Genomic DNA, 19,860 nt, shown 5'->3' with positions numbered 1-19,860 from the left:
ACAGGGAGAGGGACTCACCCAATGAGATCTGCTCTCACCCCAACTCCTATACACTTCCAGGGGCCAGTTGAGCAGGGACATTTAGGGATGCTGTGAATCATAGTAATTAACAGAAGCAGAAGATTGAATTCAGGAAGATCTGAGTTCACATCTGGTCTCAAATACTTGCTTGTTTTGTGACCCTGGACAAGTCTCTTTGACTCAACTTCCTCATCTGGAAAATGGGGTTAATAATATCACTTACCTACCAGGGTTGTTGTTAGGATAAAAGGAGATCATATTTGTAAAGTGCTTTGCAAACCTTAAAACATGATCGAAATGCTAATTATTCTTCTTATCTCAGGAGCCCTACCCTTCTCACTAGTTCTTTATCCCAGAGTTCAGAGGTAAGAGGCCAAAGCCCTTCTTACCTGCATGAAGAGGGTCTGAACCTTCCCGCAGAACTTGCCACTGTAGAGGGGCCCAGCCTGGGAGAACAGGATGGTGTGGGCAGGAATCCGGGCATAGGCAACACGTTGCTTTTTGCACAGGAGCCAAACCACCACATCAGGGATACTAGATTGAGGCTGATGAGGGAAGAGGTGAAGGAGTGGAAATGGACAGAAGGAGATTGAGGGAAAGGAGAAAGACATTCAGAGAAGAGTAAGTCTCTTACTCCTCAAGATTTTGACTTTGGCTCATATTCTTTTGGGTGAGTTGCCCATTGTACCCTCATCAGCTAGCATAGGATTGGACTTATAGTAAGTACTAATGAAGAATACCATAACATATCTAGACCTTTATACCCAAAGAAATCAAAGAAAGAGGAAAAGGGAACTTAGTCAAAGTCTAAAAATATTTCTAACAACTCTTTTTAAGATAGCCAAATATCGGAAATTAATGGAATTAACTATTAGGCAGTGGCTAAACAAACCAAAGTCTGTGAATATTATTGTGCCATAAGAAATAATGAAATGAACAATTTCAGAGGAAACCAGGAAGGACTTTTATGAGCTGATTCAGAGGACAGTGAGAACTAAGAGAATAATTAAATATTAGAGAAAACCAACTTAATAAAGAGAAAACCAACTTTGAAAGACTTGAGAATGCTAATCCAATACAGTGATACTATAAGTACATAAGATGAAGCATGTCACTCACTTCCTAGTGGAGAGGTGATAAACTTGAAATGTAGAAATATACATACATTTTTGGACATGGCTGATATAGGGATCTAATATATATTGAGGGGTTTATTTCTCTTTTAAAAATTTGGTCAGTGTACAGGAAAGCTTAGGTAGTAGCTGATTAATCAATTTTTTGAAATGCTTTTTAATTTAAAAACATAAACCAATCAGTGGAAAAAATATTAGTTCTGGAGTCAGAGGACCTGAGTTAAAAAGTAGATGGACTGAAGTCCATCTACTTACTTTTTGTGAACTTTGGGCAAGTCATCTCCCTTTCCTGGACCTCAGTTTCCTTATGTAAAATGAAAGGGTTGGATTAGATGTTTTCAAAAGTCCCTTCTAGCTCCTTCTATGATCCCTGATCTTGTGAAATGGTTTGTTGATTGAATAAGTGTACCTCTTCTTAAGGACTCTTATATGAGACCCCATGTGAAAAGAAAGGAGCCCACAATGTTGAGGGGACTAGCAGGAAACCCCTCCATTCCCCTCAATGAATGAGAGAGGGTGTCACAACAGAGGTCCCACCTCTGGGAGCACAGCGTTGAGCCGATACAACCAGTTCTCAGCTGTGGATAGCATTTTCGTGTGTTCGTGCTTGATGGTCGAGGCCTCATCTGCCAATTCCTGAAGAACCAGTGTTCGAAGGTACCATAAATTCTGGTCTAAGATTGTGACATGAGGTTGATCTGTTAGACTGGGCAAAGGTCTCCTAGAATAGGGACAGGAATAGGGAGAAGCTATTATTAAACATCTGACACTTGACATCTACCCCCATCCATGCAATATACCCCTTCTGTAAAAGTTGTTAGTTTATCTAGGAGTTTATGTCTGGCTCACACAACTTGACTTTCAAAACACTTTGAATCATTAATCTATAGGTGGGAGGGACTGTCTCTAGGATCTTTTAATTTTTTATTTATTACTGAAATAAAAGTATTATTTATTTTTTAAAATGTTTTTTAAATAATTTGATTTCTAAATACTTTCCTTCATTCCTTCCCCTACTCAGTAAAAGGCAAACAATATGATATTGATTATACATGTGAAATTTTGCAAAACATTTTGGGAGTGACTTTAGAGGTCATCCAGGTCAACCCATTTACTTAACAGCTATTAGCTTACATGGGTAAGAAGTAAGAAAACTAGGATTTAAACCCAGGTTCTCTGAAGTCAGCTCCACCATGCTATGCTGCCTCTTACCAACCCTGGATCATACTCAAAGCTCCATTATTTTGTTTGCTGAAAAGCTGGTCCTCTTTTACAAAACCAACACTTCTAACCTTACCACCTCCTCTTGCTTTCCCAAGCAGATTGCTCCTTCCCTCTAATCTTCAGTCTCTCTATATTCACTGGTTCCTTTGCTGTGGTTTACAAATGTGCTTGTCTTTTGAAAAATCAATCTTTTTTAAAAACCTCAATATATCCTATAATCTTTTTTTAAAAACCTCAATATAGTCTATCTCTGCTAGCTGTTGTCCTATCTCTCTTTTCCTTTTCCTGCCTGAACTTCTTTTAAAAAAGTGTGAACACTGGGTGCCTCCCAATGTTTCTTTCTTTCTTTTCTTTCTTTTCTTTCTTTCTTTCTTTCTTTCTTTCTTTTTCTTTCTTTCTTTCTTTCTTTCCTTCTTTCTTTCTTTTCTTTCTTTCTCTTTCTTTCTTTCTCTTTCTTTCTCTCTCTCTCTCTCTCTCTCTCTCTCTCTCTCTCTCTCTCTCTCTCTCTCTCTCTTTCTTTCTTCTTCCTCCACCTCCTCCTTCTTTCTTCTTATTCTTTCTTCTTTCTTCTTCTTCTGCCTAGCTTCTGGTCTCATCATACAATTAAAAAATGGTCTCTTCAAATCTCTTGTCACACCTGCTGGCCTTTTCTCTGCCCTCATCTCTCTTGCCTTTTATGTAGCCTTGAACACTGTTGAACACTGGGCACTCTCTCCTCTCTGGGTTTGGCACATTGCTCTCTCCTGGTTCTCTTCCTATTGTTCCTTCTCAGTTTTCTTTGCTAAGCCCATCATATGCACAGACTCATAAATACATACCCCTTCATTTATATCACACTGTGTATGTCCAACAGTTCAAGACTGTTTGGGACCCTCTTGTCTCTCACTTGTTGATCTCATCAATCAATCAATACTTATGTGCCAGACACTGTGTTAAGCTCAAGGAATACAAAGAGACAAGAGAGTCCCTGACCTTCAAGGAGCTTACAAGTTAATGAGGGAGATGCCATGCAAACAACCATTATACTAAGCAAGCTGTATACAGAATAAAGAGGAAATTAATTGACAGAAGGAGGACACTGAAATTAAGAGGAGTTGGGAAAGGTTTTCTGTAGAAGATAGGAGCCAAGGAGGTCAGTTAGTAGAGTTGAAGAAGGACATTCCAGGCATGATGGACAGCCCAAGAAAATGCCTGGAGCTGAGAGATGGAGGATCTTGTTTGTGGAACCAATCCAGGAGGCCTGTGTGTCACTGTATTGAAGGGCAGCAGGGGGTTAGGTTGCAAAGGGTTTTGATTGCCAAAATGTTTTGTTTTTGCTCCTGGAGGCAAGCTTCCAAGGCTCTCTATGTAGCTAATTTTCATTTCTATATATTTAGCTCTAGTATCTCTCCAAAACTCTTGGTCCCAGCTCACCAATTGCCTACTGGACATTTCAAACTGGATGATACAGAGGCATTTCAAACTCAGTTTTTCTGAGACAGAACTCATGACCTTTTCCCTCAATTATATAAGAGTTTCCCTGCTACTATCAAGGGCACCACCCAGATTATAGCCTTGGTGTCATCATCATTAATTTTTTACTCTCATTGATTCCATATAACTAGGCATTTGTTGAATGTTTCTTTCTCTACAAGACTTCTTGATTACTTCCTTTTTTCACAAAGTCACCTCCTCCTGCTTAGACTATTGTAATCATTTCCTATCTGTATTCTCTATTTAGCCCCCTCCAATATGTATTCCACACAGCTATAAAGGAATTTTCCTTGAGGACAGAACTGCCTACACTACTGCTCTACTCAATAAACTCCAGTGGCTACTTGTGATTTTTAGGGTAAAATATAAACTCCTTTTGTTTGGCATTTAAAAGTCCTCCCAACCTGTCCCATTCTTATCTTTCTTGTCTTCTTTCATATAAGTCCCTTCCATACACTAATATACATCCATCCATAGTGACTGACATTTTATTCCTCAAAAACACAATTCTCTCCTATTTCTGTGTTTTTACACTTGTCTATACCTCATTCCTGATAAGGCTTTAAAGCTACCTGCTCTGAATGTATATTTTTTTTGTGTAGATGTTGTCTCTCCATTAAAAAGAAAAGTTCCAAGACAGCAGGCATTGTTTATTTTCCCAGTACTTAGCTCAGAGCCTAACATATAATAAGGATTTAATAAATGTTGTTGATTGATTGGAGTCTGGCATCCTGATTAACTTCAACTCAGTCTGGCTCTGGCATGTTCCTTTTTTCCTCAAATATATGACTATATTAGCTCCTAGCTTCATTATAGTCCAGTCCAACTCAACCCTCCAAATCTTTTCCCCAAACCCCAGACCTCCAGTTCATTCCCACCCCCACCCCTGCCCCCTACCTACTTGCAGTCTTCTTCCAATTCCTGAAGCAGTTTCTTCCACACTCTAGGCAAAGCTGGGTTCTTAGAGTTCTGGATTGATTTCAGGGTCTTCAGGTTGGATCTCTACCCCAGAGAGAGAGAGAAATGGAGTTAGTTGGTACTAAACCATTGGCAAGTTATAGAGTTGGCTTGCCCATAACATTCTCAGCCAGGTGAGGGAATCTTCAGATTCTCAAGAATCCCAATGGGGAACTCAAGACTCATGCTAGGGTCCCCATAGACCATATATCCCAAGCCTGGCATGGCAAGCCTTCCCTATTCTGTCCTCTCAGCATAGCTCATAGGAAAATATATAATGTAAATTCTTTGAAGTCAGAGACTATCTCTTTTTATCTTTGTACTTGGTGAGGGGGAGGGGGGAGAGGGGGATTAGTTAGGTGGTGAAGTGGATAGAGTACCGGACCTGAGTTCAAATCTAACTGCGTGTAAGTCACTTAATCTTTCTGAGCCTCAACTTCCTCATTTGTAAAATGAGGATCATTATCACACCTGTCTTGTGAAATCAAATGACACAATGAACATAAAGTGCAACCCTTAAAATGTCACATAAAAATTATCATTATTACTATTCTGCTTTTCAGAAAATCAACTTACAAATTGAGTTCAGAGCTCCTTGCCAGAACATTTAGGAATAAAGAGAAGGTTATTTCTCCTAAAGAGGACAGGCAAGTGATTGGTTTCTTCTAGTTATGCTCTCTTCTCATGCCTCTCATAGACTTCCCTACCTGCATCCCACACCATGTTTTCAACCAAGGTTCTCACCAACCGGTCCCGTGCCACATGTAGGATATTGAGGGAATTCATCCGGTAGCTAATATCCTCCCATAGGGAGGACAGAGTCACTACTGGCTTGGAATTATGCCAGGGCAGATAGTGGTATGAAGAACCTGTGGCAGAGATAAACAGAAATGGAGAAATTCAGCATCAGGACCCCCTCACTGATCCATCACAGAATTTGTGGACATAGTAGTATCCCAACCTATACTTGCTTGACAGAGTAAACATAAATTGAGCCTTGGTATCAGAAATATTTGGGTTCAAGTCTCTACTCTGACTCATACCAGCTAAATGACCATGGAGCAACTTAGTTAAGACTGAGCATCAGGAATCTCTCTAAAGACTTACCTAAGAGGTTTAAATTCAACTCAAGGAATATTCATTTAAATTGTAGGCAAGTTGAGCCCTATAGAGTAGGGAGAAGTTCCACAACAAAGGAAATTATTGATCTCTGTGATGGCTAACCATTCAACACATTTTCATGTTAATAATACTAATGATATAGAAATTATTATGTACCAGATCTTATCTGGTTTTAAAATTATTATTTCATCTGAGACTCACAGATGAGGAAACTGAGGCAAGTAATGGTTAAGGGACTTGCCCAGTTAGTCTGGCCTTCCTGATCCAAACTCAGTGGTCCACTCCTGAACCACTTAGCTGCTAAGGTTGAGGTGTGCTTATCATTAACATTGGTATGCTAGAATATGTATAGGATAAAACAAACCCTGCAACAATCTTAAGCTCAAGTGAAGAAGGCAGGGAGAGTGATTGAAGACAAGGAAATTAAAACACTGTAAGAGTCTGGAGAAAGAATGAGGCTAGTGACTTTAAATTTCTCACTGTTCTTGAGACCTGTAAGGTTCAGGCCAAATCCTATGATTTCAACTGAAACCTCTATATAACTGTATAAGAACTATTGAACTATATATAACAACTATAACTATATATATATATATATAAAATTTATATTTACATATTCATACACATATACACAAAACTCCTAAATCTATTATCTCCAGTCTAGAACTCTCTCTTGGTCTTCAGAATGTACTAGCACAGAAAGGGGACAGACCGGAGGCAGAAGGAATGAGTTAAAATGTGAATCCTGTTATTTGCAGCTAGAAGTAAAATTTAATAACACCCCTTTCCCACTCCCCACACAAACACACTCCATATACCTAGCCTGCATCTTCTGGTTTCAGAGCCAATGTTCTTTCCACTGATCTTTAATTTAAGATTGAAAAGTACATAAGAGGTCTCTACTCCAACTTCCTCATTTTATAGGAGGGGAAACTGAGACCCAGGGAGATTAAGTAATTTGTCCTAGAACACATCATCATAATAATAATAATAATAATAATATCATCTACAAAGTGTCTATTATGTCAGGCACTTTATGGATATGATCTCATTTGATCCTCCCAACAACCCTTGGAGGAAGGTGCTATTACTATTCACATTTTATAACTGAGTACACAAGTGTCTTCCTTGAGGTCACTTGTGTCTTCAGGCTAGATTTAAATTCCCATCTTCCTGACTCCAGGCCCAGCATTCTAACCTAGCTGCAAAGAACATTTGAACTCAATCTTTCTGACTCCAGTTCTTTCTATTCAGAGTTCTAAATGTCCTGAAGTCTGGACTGCACACAAATCCAAAGGTGAAGAGAGGCTGGTCCATGAGTCACAATAGTCCTGTCTAACAGTCCAGATGTCAGTACAAAACCTCTGAGAGAAGTGGCCTAAAAAGGTTGCTAGGAAACATCTGTCTAAGGACCAGGAGGTATGTATCTCCAGTATACTGGTATCCCTGATAATGATATGACCAAGACAGCACTACATTTATTTTTTAAAAGTATCACTAAATATTGGAGAATTCATGAGACAAAAAGAAATAAAATTCTTGGTGTTTTTTGGCATCAGAGTTGGGGCAGAAAGGTGAAAACACATTTAGAACTCAGAGTAGAAGGAATGAATGCAGGAGGTTCATAAGAAATGGATGAGAACAAACAGGAATGAGAAGTAGAGTAGTGAGGAGAAACTAGGGAGGAGTTTAGGAAGCCTATCTAAGGTACCAAAGTTGCAGATGAGTTAGTGAGATCAGGGAAGGTAGAAGTATTGAACATTTAGGGCAATGGGTCAAAGAAACAGAAAAGAAGGCAACTCAGGTATTTACCATTACATACTGCTTGGCTGTATTGGGTGGTAGAGGCCAGCGGCTTGTAATTCAGGTCCATTTTGTTACCATAATGGCCAATGGTGACCTCAAAATGAACCTGGTTCTTAAAGGCAGGCATCATGGTAGAGGAGAGGAAGATAAGACACAGTCCATACTTTTGTCGGTGCAGTTCTTTCTGATTAATGAAACACACCCCCCCCACCCCAAATCAGGTAAGTAAGGGAATGGACAAGGCTAAAAGGTATAGGGAAGCAGACAAGCAAGGATGAGATGCTCTTGGAGAGTTACTGGGGTATGCTTTGCCTTTTGCAGGAGAGATCCTGGTCTCTCTTTAGGGTAGCCTAAAACACTGTTTTCATCATGTATTTCCTTTCCTCAAAAATCTACAATGACTCCCTACTGCCAAATGGATTAAACACAGATTATTTTGTCTTTCAATTCCATATTCACCTTTCATCTAAATGATCAAAATAATATTCTAATTGTTCTCCTCATCTCCAGTCTCTCCCTTCTCTAATCCATAGCTCCACACAGTTTTCATCTCCTGTTCAAAAAGCTCAAGTGATTCATTATTGATTCAGGATCAAATATAAACTCATCTGTTGGACCATTTAAAGTCTTTTACTAGATTCAAATCTACTTTCACAGACTTCTTTTATATCATTCCCCTTCATATAATCTGTGGTCCTAACCAAATAAAATATATTTGCTGTTCTATGGGATGACCTTCATTTGCACCATGGGATAACCTTCATTTACACCCGTTAACTGAAATGCGTTCTTTTTATATCTCTGGCTCTTAGAATTCCTAGTATCAAAAGGGATTGATTCAAAGATCACCTAAAGAATCAATTCTACATGAGGCTTTTCCTGGGGTTGAGAGGGAAAGTAACTAGCTACTAGAGATCTGGAAATTTCTCCTATAGAAGGTGGTGCTTTACCTGTATTTTAAAGGATGCTAGGAATTCTAAGAGATAAAGGTCCGAAGAAGAGCATTCTAGATATGGAGAATAACCAGTACAAAGGCAGGAGACAATAGTTACCTCTATTAAGGCAGCAGTAGTAATAGGGGAACTAGCTTTCATTTTCTTTTCTTGTATTTCTGTGACTAATTCCAGTAAGACTCTCCCTCTATAAATTAAGCCTTCTTCAGTTGAATCAAGAGGGAACTAGGACAGAAAGGGAGGCAAGAAAGAGAAGTGAGATGTGAAGAGAATATAGCAGGCTATGAAAAAAACCAAATGCGAAACCAAACCCACTTAGTGTAGACTCAGTGTCCCAATGATTTCTTACCCAGGGCTGATTTAAGAAATTCACAGTGATTCCCTCCCCACCCAGAAGGGTATTCTGGACCTCAGTATTCACAGGATAGGGTCCTCATCTGACTCTCCATCTACCACTCCAGAAGGTTCTAATGTCGGTATAATACAGACGATGATAGAGTGAGAGGTTTCTGCAACTCTGTTTCTTAGTGATGGTCTACAAATTGATAAATCACTTCCCTCCCACAGTTCTCTGAAGTTGAAATGAAGGACTCACGGGATCTTCTTCAGGGAGGTTCTGGGATAATGCCTTTTCTCCCCCATGAAGAATAAGGTAACTAGGGCCAAAGCAGGGCAAGAAGCCTGAGAATTCTGAGAACAAAGGGAAAGTAGGTGCCATTGGATTGGGGTGGAATGGGGGATGGGGAAGAGGTTGGCTTTCAGGAAGCTAGGACATTAGAGGGATCCACCTGATTACCTTTAGTGAGAGTTCCCACTGAAGAGAGGTGTGTGATGTTCAGATTGGCTGTTCCGATCACTTCATTGTGTTCTTTTTTGTTCCTGGGAATGAAGATAGCTTCAAGCTGAGCTCTGACAGGCTGTGCTCTCTTCACCTCTATTACTTCATCCTGGATGAACTTCAGTCTCACATTCATTTAACACACATCTGACAAGCAACTATTATGGATCAACCATTGAGTAAAGTGTTGGGGATGAAAAACCCAAAATATGACCTCAAGGAGCTTACATTCTGTTGAAGATCCCATGGGGTGAGAAACATCATATATACAGATGAGTAAATTTCAAAAAATACAGAAAATAAACCCAAGGTGGAGATGGGAGCACCACCAACCAAAAGAATAAAGTTCATATGAGGTGTCATATTAATTGGGACCTGAAGAAAACTAGGGTTTCTAAAGAGGCAGAGATAAGGATGCAGAGCATTTCAGATATGGGCAAAAGGACTGAGGTGGGAGATGAAATGTGGTGTACTCCAGTACAAATGGCCTTTTTTGGCTGTACTACAGGTACTTACCAGTCAAGAACCCGCAGCTTGATATGATTGGTCATGCAGGGGAGCTGAAATGGGAAGGTTGGAAGTATGGTGGTAAGATACTCAGATTCACAGGACTCCCAACCCCCTGGAGTGCCTTGGAGACTTAACAATACTAATGATAATGCATTTAGTAAAAATGAATTAGGTTCAAACATTAAACACCTACTGTGTGAAGAGTACTAAACTAGACACTGAGGAAGATGCAATTTAGATATAACATGGGCTCTGCCCTCTTGAAGCTTTGTGCCATGAACTGCCTTGGGGGGCAGAGAGTTCCTCGTCTTCCTGAGGTCTTCAAAAACTATATGGCCACTTGGGTACATTAGAAGGGGAATTATTTATCAGATATATGTTCCATTAAATGACTGCTGAGGTCCTTTCCAGTCCTGTAATTCTGTGGTCCTGGCTTTACACAGACTCTGTAAAGGTTCATTGCATTGGTTCAACTCCTGATATGGCTTATCAATTTATAATCTGCATGCCTTCCTACCCTTTATACTCTTGACTTCATTTCCTCCTGCTTACATTGCATCCCTGATTTCTTCCCCTCTGCCTACATACATAGATCTTCCTGTTCTAAAAACAACTTCCCCCAAGCCTACTAGCTTCTTAAGCTAGTATCTCTCTTCCTCTAAAAGGGATATTTTCATTGTTATCTCCATTCCTTCACCAGTCTCTTGCTCCTCAATTCCATGTAGTTTGAAATACCCCTTTCCAAGATCACCAAGTTAACCTTTTCTTCAAATTCAATAACTTTTTATCAGTCCTTATTCTAAGATACTTTCAACTGGAATTTCATGGTTCTCTTCTTATTTAATAATCCCTTCTCTGTCCCAATCATTGCTTTATTTTCTTTTCCCCATATCTTTAATGAGATTGAGCTGAATGAGGTCAAAGGACTCTGATTTAGCTAAACTTTGTAGCTTGCTCAGTAGTCTGTACACAGTAGAAGTTTAATAAATATTTGTTAAATTTCAACTGAATTGAATCAAGCACATGAGGCCTCTGAGTAGTCAAAATCTATTTAAAATGATCACATGAGAGCCTTTCAGGTTCTTTCTTAGCATCATTAATTTTTATTCTAGAGACATTTTAATATTTGATTTTCTGGTTTTTCAGTCCACAACATCTGGGGAGCAACGAAATAAGAGTGAGGCTGGTAAAATGTAGAATTAAAAACATTTCTAAGAAGTGATAACTGAGACAGGTATAAAGCAAAGATGTGAAAAAAAAGAATTATACTAGGAAGGTGGAGACAGTAGAGGATAATAAACACTACATGAAGAGGCACAAAGGACCTATCACAGTAGAGGGAAAGAAAGGAGAATATAAACACTGAATAAATCTTACTCTCAATAGATGTTTCAAAGAAAGAATGATATATATTTCCAATTGAGTTTAGAAATGTATCCTATTCTACAAGGAGGTAGGAGGAAAAAAAGAGCAAAGGACATTTTGAGATAGGCAGCAATCAGAAGCAGAACACAGGTGAGGAGAGATAAAGGGAAAGGAGAAAGAAAAATATAAATGGGGGGGAGATAATAAGGAAAGAAATAAAAAATGTTGAACTAATAAAGCTAATGCAACCAAGATTAAAAAGAAAACAGAAAGGTGGGAAACCATTTTCACAGCTAGTGTTTCTGAAAAAAAGGACTAATTTCTAAAATTATAGAGAACTGAGTTGAATTTATAACAATACAATTCATTCCCCAATTGATAAATGGTCAAAGGATAGGAACAGGCAATTTCCAGATGAAGAAACTAAAGCTGTAACTCATATGAAAAAGTGCTACAAATCATTAGCAATCAGAGAAATGCAAATTAAAACAACTCTGAAGTATCACCTATGAGATTGGCTAAAATGACAAAAGCATGTGAGAAACTGGGACGCTGATGTACTATTGGTGGAGTTGTGAAGTGATGTAACCATTCTGGAGAGTAGTTTGGAACTATGCCCAAATGGCAATTAAAACTTTGATCCAGCAAGTCTATATCCCAAAGAGATCATAAAAAAAGGGGGTGAAAAACCCACATGTATGTACGTAAACCCAAAAATGTATGTAACTCTTTTTATAGTGGCAAATAATTGGAAATTGAGGGGGATACCCCATCAATTGGGGAATAATTGAACAAATTATGGTTTATGAATGCTTAGATTATCATCAATCTATAAGAAAACATGGATGGTTGGACTTTAGAGAGGCCTGGAAAGACATGCATGAACTGATGCTGAGTGAAATGAGTAGAACCAGGAGAATATTGTTCACATTAACAGCAACATTGGGAGATGATCAGCTATGAGGGATGCAGCTCCTCTCAGCAGTTTAGTGACCAAGGACAATCCTGAGACACTTGTTATGGAAAATGCCATCCATATTCAGAGTGAAAACTATGAAGTCTGAATGCACAGCAAAGCATACTATGTTCACATTTTAAACGTTCTTTTATGTTGATTCTCTCTCATGATCTTTTCTCCCCTAGTTCTAATTCTTTCACAATATGACTAATATGGAATTATATTTAACATGATTATATATGTACACTTATATCAGTTTGTTTGCTGCCATGGGGAGGGGGGGAGGGATAGGATAGTAGAAAAATATGGAACTCAAAGCTTGCAAAGGGATGAATGTTGAAAACTATCTTCGCATGTAATTGAAAAAAATAAAGGGAAAAACAAACAAGTGGTAGCTGACAGAAAAGAACACTGAAAAATTCTAAAGAATAAATTTACAAATTTACAAATCATGGAGTCATGGGGTCAATTGAGTATAAGACCTACCAGCTTGTCACAACTACTTGGAGGATTATCACTGTGTGACTATGACTACTAATGGCCATGAGGTTGACCTTGAGTGACCAAGAAAAGGAAACATTTTGAGATCATTTTGTTTAAGAAGTAAGAGGAGTATTTAAAATGTCTTAACTTCCAACAAAAATAGTTTTAAGAAGAAAAAGTTCAAGGGAATGAGTTTTAATTATTTGCCAGAAGACCATAATAATTCCTTCTTGACAGTGAGGTCTCTCCCATTCTTTCTTTTAGTCAGAGCCCCCCCCATCTGTCTTTATTGCCCCCTTTTCCTCTCTGAGGTCCATGTGAATGAAGGAACAGTTGCTAAGTATCTCTTCATCTCTTCTGGTTCCATACTTGTGTGTGTGTGTGTGTGTGTGTGTGTCTAGGGAGTAGGGTCAGAAAGAAGGGGCAAGATGCTTTACCTGAACAGAGAACTTCAGAGTCTGGTCCCACCTGGGCTTCTCTGTATGGTGCTTTGCGCTTGTTTTGAGCTGGGTGGGGGGGTGGAATTCAGTAATAGAGTTAGCTGTTGCAGCTTTTTATCCTCCTTTTATGGGTTACTTATCAGTTTATTTTCTTTCCTAACTTCCCCTCCCAACTTGCCACTGACTGGTTCGAGGAACCTTACTTTTCTAGGCTTCTTGATGTATTTATCTCTATGTCAAGCTAGGCTCAAGTAGTCCTAGTAGAATCCTAGATTATCTGTCCCTCATGGGCAGCAGGGTGATACAGTGAATAGAACCCCAGGCCAGGAGTCAGGAAACCTCAGACCCTTGCCAGTTGTGTGACCCTGGACAAGTCATCTAAACTTGTTGGCCTCAGTTTCCTCATCTGTAAAATGAACTGGAGAAGGAAATGGCAAACCATTCTAGTACCCTTGCCAAGAAAAGCTTAAATGGGGTCACAAAGAGTTGGAAACCACTGAAACAAATGAAGGACAATCTAGTTCAGAAAGGTTAGGTGGTGTGCCTGAGGTCATACAGGTTTTAAGAAGAAAAGACAGGGGGGCGGCTAGGTGGCACAGTAGATAGAGCACTGGCCCTGGAGTCAGGAGTACCTGAGTTCAAATGCGACCTCAGACACTTAATAATTACCTAGCTGTGTGGCCTTGGGCAAGCTACTTAACCCCATCTGCCTTGCAAAAAACTAAAAAAAAAAAAAAAAAAGACAGGATGGGAATTCAGGTTTCATGACTCCAAATCCTGAGCTCTTTTCACTGTAACATACCACTTCTTAAAAGGCATGGGGAGAATAGTTCTAGCAGTGTTCACTGTTACTATGACTGAGGGAAAGCCAGTATGGTGACCTCCTATGAAGTAAGGATGGTGATTATTGGGTAGGAATAGTCTTTGTGATGATAATGAGCCTTGAGCCTTTGGGGTTTAAATAGAATTTAGGTTCCTCAGATCCAAACTTGGAAGGTACAGTTGATAGGATCCAGAACCTAACTGGAGTGTTACAAGTTTAATTTCTAAGTCCCTAGGCCAAGCAGAATCTCTTCCCTTTGCTAATCATTCATTTCACTTAATAAATAGTAAATATTTAGGCTATACTAAGCTTTGGGCTAGGTGCTGGGAAGAAAAAAAAATAATAGTCTTAGAAGATGGAAGAGGGTCCTCGGATGTCATCTTATTTGATCCACCCCCCCATTTTATAAGCAAGAAAATTGAATCATGGGGATATGAAGTGATAGTTCCAAACTCTAGTAAGTGGGTAGAGGGACATAATCATGAATCAAATATCTCTAAAAGACAATGTTTTCATCTTTCCCTGAGACTCCCCATCTCTTGCAATATCCAGGGTATGCTGATAAATGTTTTACAACTGGCTTTCAGCAGAGAAAAAATATCAGGACACTTTTAAAATTCATCTGAATTATTAACATTTCTCTATCAGTTTCTTAATTTTAGACAATTAACAAAATAATACACCAATCGCTGATTTGTTGAGTTTACTGAATTCCAAGATGTAAATGCTCACACTAAAAATTTAATAATCAGCTCTGGTACAGATGACACTGGTACATGTTTGGTATGAAACTCAGTGCAATGGGCCCACAGTTTCAAAGAGCAAATTACTACAGTCAGAAAAGGAAACTGAACCCCAAAGAGTTTAAGAGATTGTCATTAGGTTATAAAGCTGTTAAGGAGAAAAACATAGTAAAAACCTGGGTCTTGTTACTCTTTGCTACTTTTTTTTGTACTATACTTAGATACCAGCTCCCCCTCGGAGCCTGTTCCTCACTTACTATTTTCCCAGCTATTTCCAGCTCCAACATTGGATTCATCGAGCTTTTTCTCTCCTTGACAGTGTGGGAAAAGAACCTGGAAGCCACAGTAGTTTCTGGGGACCAGGAAATAGGGTAGTAAGAGAACTTCTACAGTCTTCAACATGATACAATAGGACTTCCCAAGCAGGTGCTATCCTCCCTGGGAATATTCTTTCCCCCCAAATGGAATGAACAGGGAAAACAACAGGGAATAAAAGTCTTGGGATGTTTCCTGAACTAGGAAAACCCAGGGCAGCCTTAGAGGAGGGGAACCCATCTGAAAAAGTCATAGCAGATCTAATCAAAGTGATTTATGGGAAAGTTCCACCTTGATCTTTCCTTATTCTAAGGGTCAGTGACAAAGTCATAGTTGGGATATAGGACTATGGTAATAAGATGAAGTTATATTGGGAATCAAGCAGGTATTGAGGGGCCCCTGGCTTTACTGAGGTGCAGGTCTTCAGCAGAGTAGATAAAGAATGAATAAGTAGCTAATTGGATGGGAATTGTGGCTGATATGAAGAGATTCTTGTCTACTTCACCGGTCTCATGCAGAGGTTCATGATCCACCTGGAAAGATCATTGAACTCATCAGAGGCCTGGGTTAAAGCCAGGAGACATTGCCCTCTAACCTCCCACTCATGGGGCTCCAGGTTCTTAAGGCCATCTCCTGAGTGACAGAGGGCTGAATAAGTCAGACCATGATCCCACAGGTATAATGTAGAAAGTAGCCATGGTCAATTTGGGTGCACAGCCTCACCGGGACTTGGTCTCCAACACCAATGACGGAGATGGTGACCTTCAGGTAACCTCTGATCCCCAAGTTGGGTTGATTGGAAAGACAGAGACCTAGCCACTTCCTCATGAAGGTATGCGCTGTATGGGAAGAGAGGAACATGCTCCTTGTGACCAGTTTCAGGGGTTCCCATTTCTCCCTTGGCTGTAAGACTACCAAGGTGTAGGTCTAAAATCTTTCTGATTCTAATCAGGTGACAGTATCAGCGCTTCCTAAAACTTGGAGGAAAAGGGAAGTCATTAATGGTGTTCCACGGGGGCAAGAGTGCTCTACTAAGAAGGCCCCTCAAAGGAAGACCTGTAGGATATGGAAATATTATATTAGTTTCCAGGATTGAAGGTCACCTGTAGTGATTACTGACTTGGGCTAAATCCTAACCTAAGAAAAAAGTGACAAAAATTAATTTCTCAATCCTTAAATACAATCCTATTTTTAGCTGCAAGGTTACAATGTCAGTATAATTCAACTCCCACTACCTAATATCAGTTGAACCTTGTCCCCAAACCTCAGCCTAAACCCTGACCCATATCAGAGATATGTGTACAATTTATGATTTTCGTCTAAGTTGGGGACCCTTTTTGGAGTAAAGGTTCTAGAAATATTATAAAGAACCTTTTACATTTTTTCTAGACTAAGGTAGGATCTAAACATGTATGAATCTTGTATATGTGTATGAATGCACATATTATTCCCCATTGGAATCTAATTTCCTTGAGGGAAAGGAATGTTTCTTCCTTTGTAACCCCAAGCCTTAACCCAGGGTCTGGTGCATAGTAGGTGCTTAATCAATGCTTGCTGACTAAATTTCTAGTTATCTTGACTCCTAAATTCACTTGTTTTAGAAGAACAGTAGATGTAATGGTCATCACCTACCTGGAGAGAAGTAAATGATCCCAATATCTATCTGAATAGACAAGAAAAGGCAAATTAGGGACTCCAGTCTTTGAGTAGAGCCCTATCTAGATAAGGAGAAGCTATTTCCCCACTACCAACACAGACAGAGCCTATTCATCACTGTGGAGACTCAGGTATGTAGGGAAAGGATGGTGAAAGAAGGTTAAACTGTGGTAAAGGGATTCTGGATTAGGTTCATTTTCTTCTCAAGTAAAGACTAAATTAGGACACCATAACTTCACAAGGTAGTCAAGAGCCATAACCTTTCTGGTTTAGGATTCTATCTCTGTTAGAGAAGCCAGAGTTTGTCCTCCTTTGTATGGACCTAAAAGATTAGGGAAGGCATCCCCAACATCCTAAATTTCCCTTGCCCACTATGGTTTACTGATTGCATTGCTCATGTCAACCCCAGAATGCTCTATATTTGGGCACTTGGGATTTTGGGGTCTCTCTGTCCTGATTGATCAAAAAGATGGTCTTACCTGGGAAATTATTCCAAAAGTTTTTCAGTGTCTTGTAGCTCTTGCATGAGAGTTTGGTTTTAACTTTTATTGCTTTTTATGGATTTGTTTCCTACCAGTCTATCTCTTAATAAATTAATCTTACTATCTTTTGGAGTTAATGGATTCTTTAAGCTTACTGTATAGAGGGAAACTGCCCTTTTCATATGCTAAATTTTCCTTTCCTGATCTTCAATGAGTATACTCTGGTTTTCTTAATCTGGAATCCATGGAAAACTTTTTATCACAATACAGAATTCCATCTTATTCCACTTAAGACTTCTTTTCTTGACTGAAGATTCCTAATCTCTCTAGTCTGTTTTCATACTGCAGCACTATGTCTTCTCTTCATCTGTTCACTGGATCATTTTATTTGCCTTAATTGACACTTTCTCTAGTTTAAGTATATCTTTTTTTTTAAAGTACAACCACAAAAGAACTAGATACCCCCTAGTCTTGGAATGATTCTGATGGTAGTTGGTTAGAGATGATGAGCAGAGTCTGTAAGGCTGCCTGAAATCAATATAAATTGGTGACCCCTGAGCTAGTCTTGCCAGGGAAGTTCAGGAATACGAGCTCTTTGAGGAATGGGACAGTTTAGTATTTGCCTTTGTATTCCCATTGCCTAAAAGTGTCTAATATAATGATTACTAAATATAAATCAAATGGATGATTAAATGAGGGGATTTTAGGACAGGTAAAGAATTCAGGTATCACAGCCCCCAACTGGATCCGCAAAGTTTTCCCCAATTTCTCCTTCATCCCTTAGGGCTGGGGAGGAGGGGTGGGTGAGGGAATATGTGAACTCAAAAATATTTTGCTAAGTGTATTTTAATAAAATTGGTTTCTTTTGTAATTTTTAAAAATTTTATACATTTAAAAATATTCTCAGAAGGATTCCACAGGCTTCACCACACTACCACAGGAGTTCATGGGACAAAAAGATTAAGAACCTGTGATCTAGGAGGTCATTTGCCACTCACCTGGCACCTCCCAATCTCTGAATTGGATCTCTTTGCTTTGGAGTCCATCACCTATGGAGGAAGTTTAAGAAAGATTCAGATTCTTTGTAAATTCTTTTGCCCTCAAGGAGAGCATGGTATGTAGGACACATGAACAGGGCAGGGACTTTCAGTTTTATCTTTAATTCTAGCTTTAGGTCTCTGGGGGCATTGGAATTTGGTTCTTTCATTTTACAGTCAGAGAAGGGAAGCACTAGCTTTGGGGCATAAGGGTCTTGGGGTAAGACAGTGAAGTATTCTGAGAAGCCATGTTCTAAACACCATACCTAAGCAATTTAGAACATTGGAAACTCCTGGTCTTATTTTCTTTTATATCTCTCTTGGAGACTGAGCTACTTCCCCTGCTCCCCCCCCCCCCCAGTTTTTTAAATAGAAGACCCAGAGTAGGCAAATAGCTTCCTGGTTCAGATTGCCTAGCCAGTAAAGAATAACCAGAACCATATTCTACAGTGACTTTTCTTCTAGAGCAGGTCTTTCACCAGTGGACCTCCACTCTATATGGAGAAGGCAAGGGTCTGGGGGTAGAAAATGTTCCCTGGCTACCCTCTCCTCCTTCCACAATGATTTTTCCTTTCTTTGAATTACTGTGGGACTTAGAATTTCTATCCTACAATCAAGTGCTCCATTATATGTCCTATATTAGTGAGAGGTGATGTTTGTTCTTCATTTCCAAAGAAGACCATGACATTAGGAAGCTGATGCCATACAAACCTAAGAATTGGATTTGAGTGAGAGGTGCTGTGCTAAGTCACAAGTCTCACTTTCTCCTCTAGAACCATCTGGGTCTAATGACCAGACATTGATCAGGATGACTGGAGAAAGCCCAGGATGAGAGGCAATCAGGATTAAGTGACTAACCCAAGGTCACACAGCAAATAAGAGTCAAGTGTCTGAGGTCAGATTTGTACACAGGTCATCTTTCTTCTAGGGCTGGTACTATCTAACTGCCCCCCACTGTACCACCTAGCTGCCCCTTATACAAAATGCCTCTCATAGATATATTTGACAAATACATATGGTTCTAATTATTGGAAAGATCCATGGTGCTTCCTTCACTGATGCAGACTCTCTACCCTTTGGGTGTGATTTCATGAGATACCATAAACAAGAAAATGTTTTGGCTTTAAATGGCTAATCCCAGACAACTGACACATTTATTAAACTTATTATTGAATTCACAACTTTCCAGCATGGTAGGAGCTGCTGGAGCTCTGAGCCAGGCTTTGCTACCCACTGAGGCAGCAGTAGAATTTTTATTGACTAAAATGAGATAAGATTTGTAAAGCCCTTGGGATGATGCCTGGAACATAATAGTTGACTAATAAATGATATCTCAGCTGGGCAGAGCCAAGATGGCAGAGTGGAGGCAGGAACTCCCACAAGTTCTCCCCCAGACATCTCCAAATACCTTTAAACAATGACGGTATCCAAATTCTAGAGTGGCAGAATGCACAAAAAGACTGAATGAAACAATTTCCCAGCCCAAGACAACTTGGAAGATCTTAGGGATAGATCTGTTAC

General features: G+C 39.5%; 1 protein-coding gene across 1 annotated transcript in view; it reads right to left on the bottom strand.

Moving 5' to 3' along the window:
- The window catches only part of FER1L5 (fer-1 like family member 5), a 64,064-nt gene that overhangs the window by 21,534 nt on the left and 22,670 nt on the right, over window positions 1-19,860 (bottom strand). The window contains exons 9-23 of the mRNA XM_074210034.1: window positions 18,301-18,351; window positions 16,797-16,827; window positions 15,888-16,003; window positions 15,574-15,697; window positions 15,107-15,201; window positions 13,281-13,349; window positions 10,044-10,087; window positions 9,486-9,568; window positions 9,285-9,379; window positions 8,789-8,914; window positions 7,743-7,920; window positions 5,553-5,677; window positions 4,753-4,853; window positions 1,692-1,875; window positions 411-566 (exon numbers count right to left, since the gene is read on the bottom strand). Of these exons, the coding sequence (XP_074066135.1) occupies window positions 411-566; window positions 1,692-1,875; window positions 4,753-4,853; window positions 5,553-5,677; window positions 7,743-7,920; window positions 8,789-8,914; window positions 9,285-9,379; window positions 9,486-9,568; window positions 10,044-10,087; window positions 13,281-13,349; window positions 15,107-15,201; window positions 15,574-15,697; window positions 15,888-16,003; window positions 16,797-16,827; window positions 18,301-18,351 (1,578 nt within the window). The remainder of the gene's footprint in view (window positions 1-410; window positions 567-1,691; window positions 1,876-4,752; window positions 4,854-5,552; window positions 5,678-7,742; window positions 7,921-8,788; window positions 8,915-9,284; window positions 9,380-9,485; window positions 9,569-10,043; window positions 10,088-13,280; window positions 13,350-15,106; window positions 15,202-15,573; window positions 15,698-15,887; window positions 16,004-16,796; window positions 16,828-18,300; window positions 18,352-19,860) is intronic.

This window comes from Macrotis lagotis, chromosome 1 (assembly GCF_037893015.1).
Source record: "Macrotis lagotis isolate mMagLag1 chromosome 1, bilby.v1.9.chrom.fasta, whole genome shotgun sequence".
NCBI classification, from domain to species: Eukaryota; Metazoa; Chordata; class Mammalia; order Peramelemorphia; family Peramelidae; genus Macrotis; species Macrotis lagotis.
This window is presented reverse-complemented; position numbering and strand designations above follow the sequence as displayed.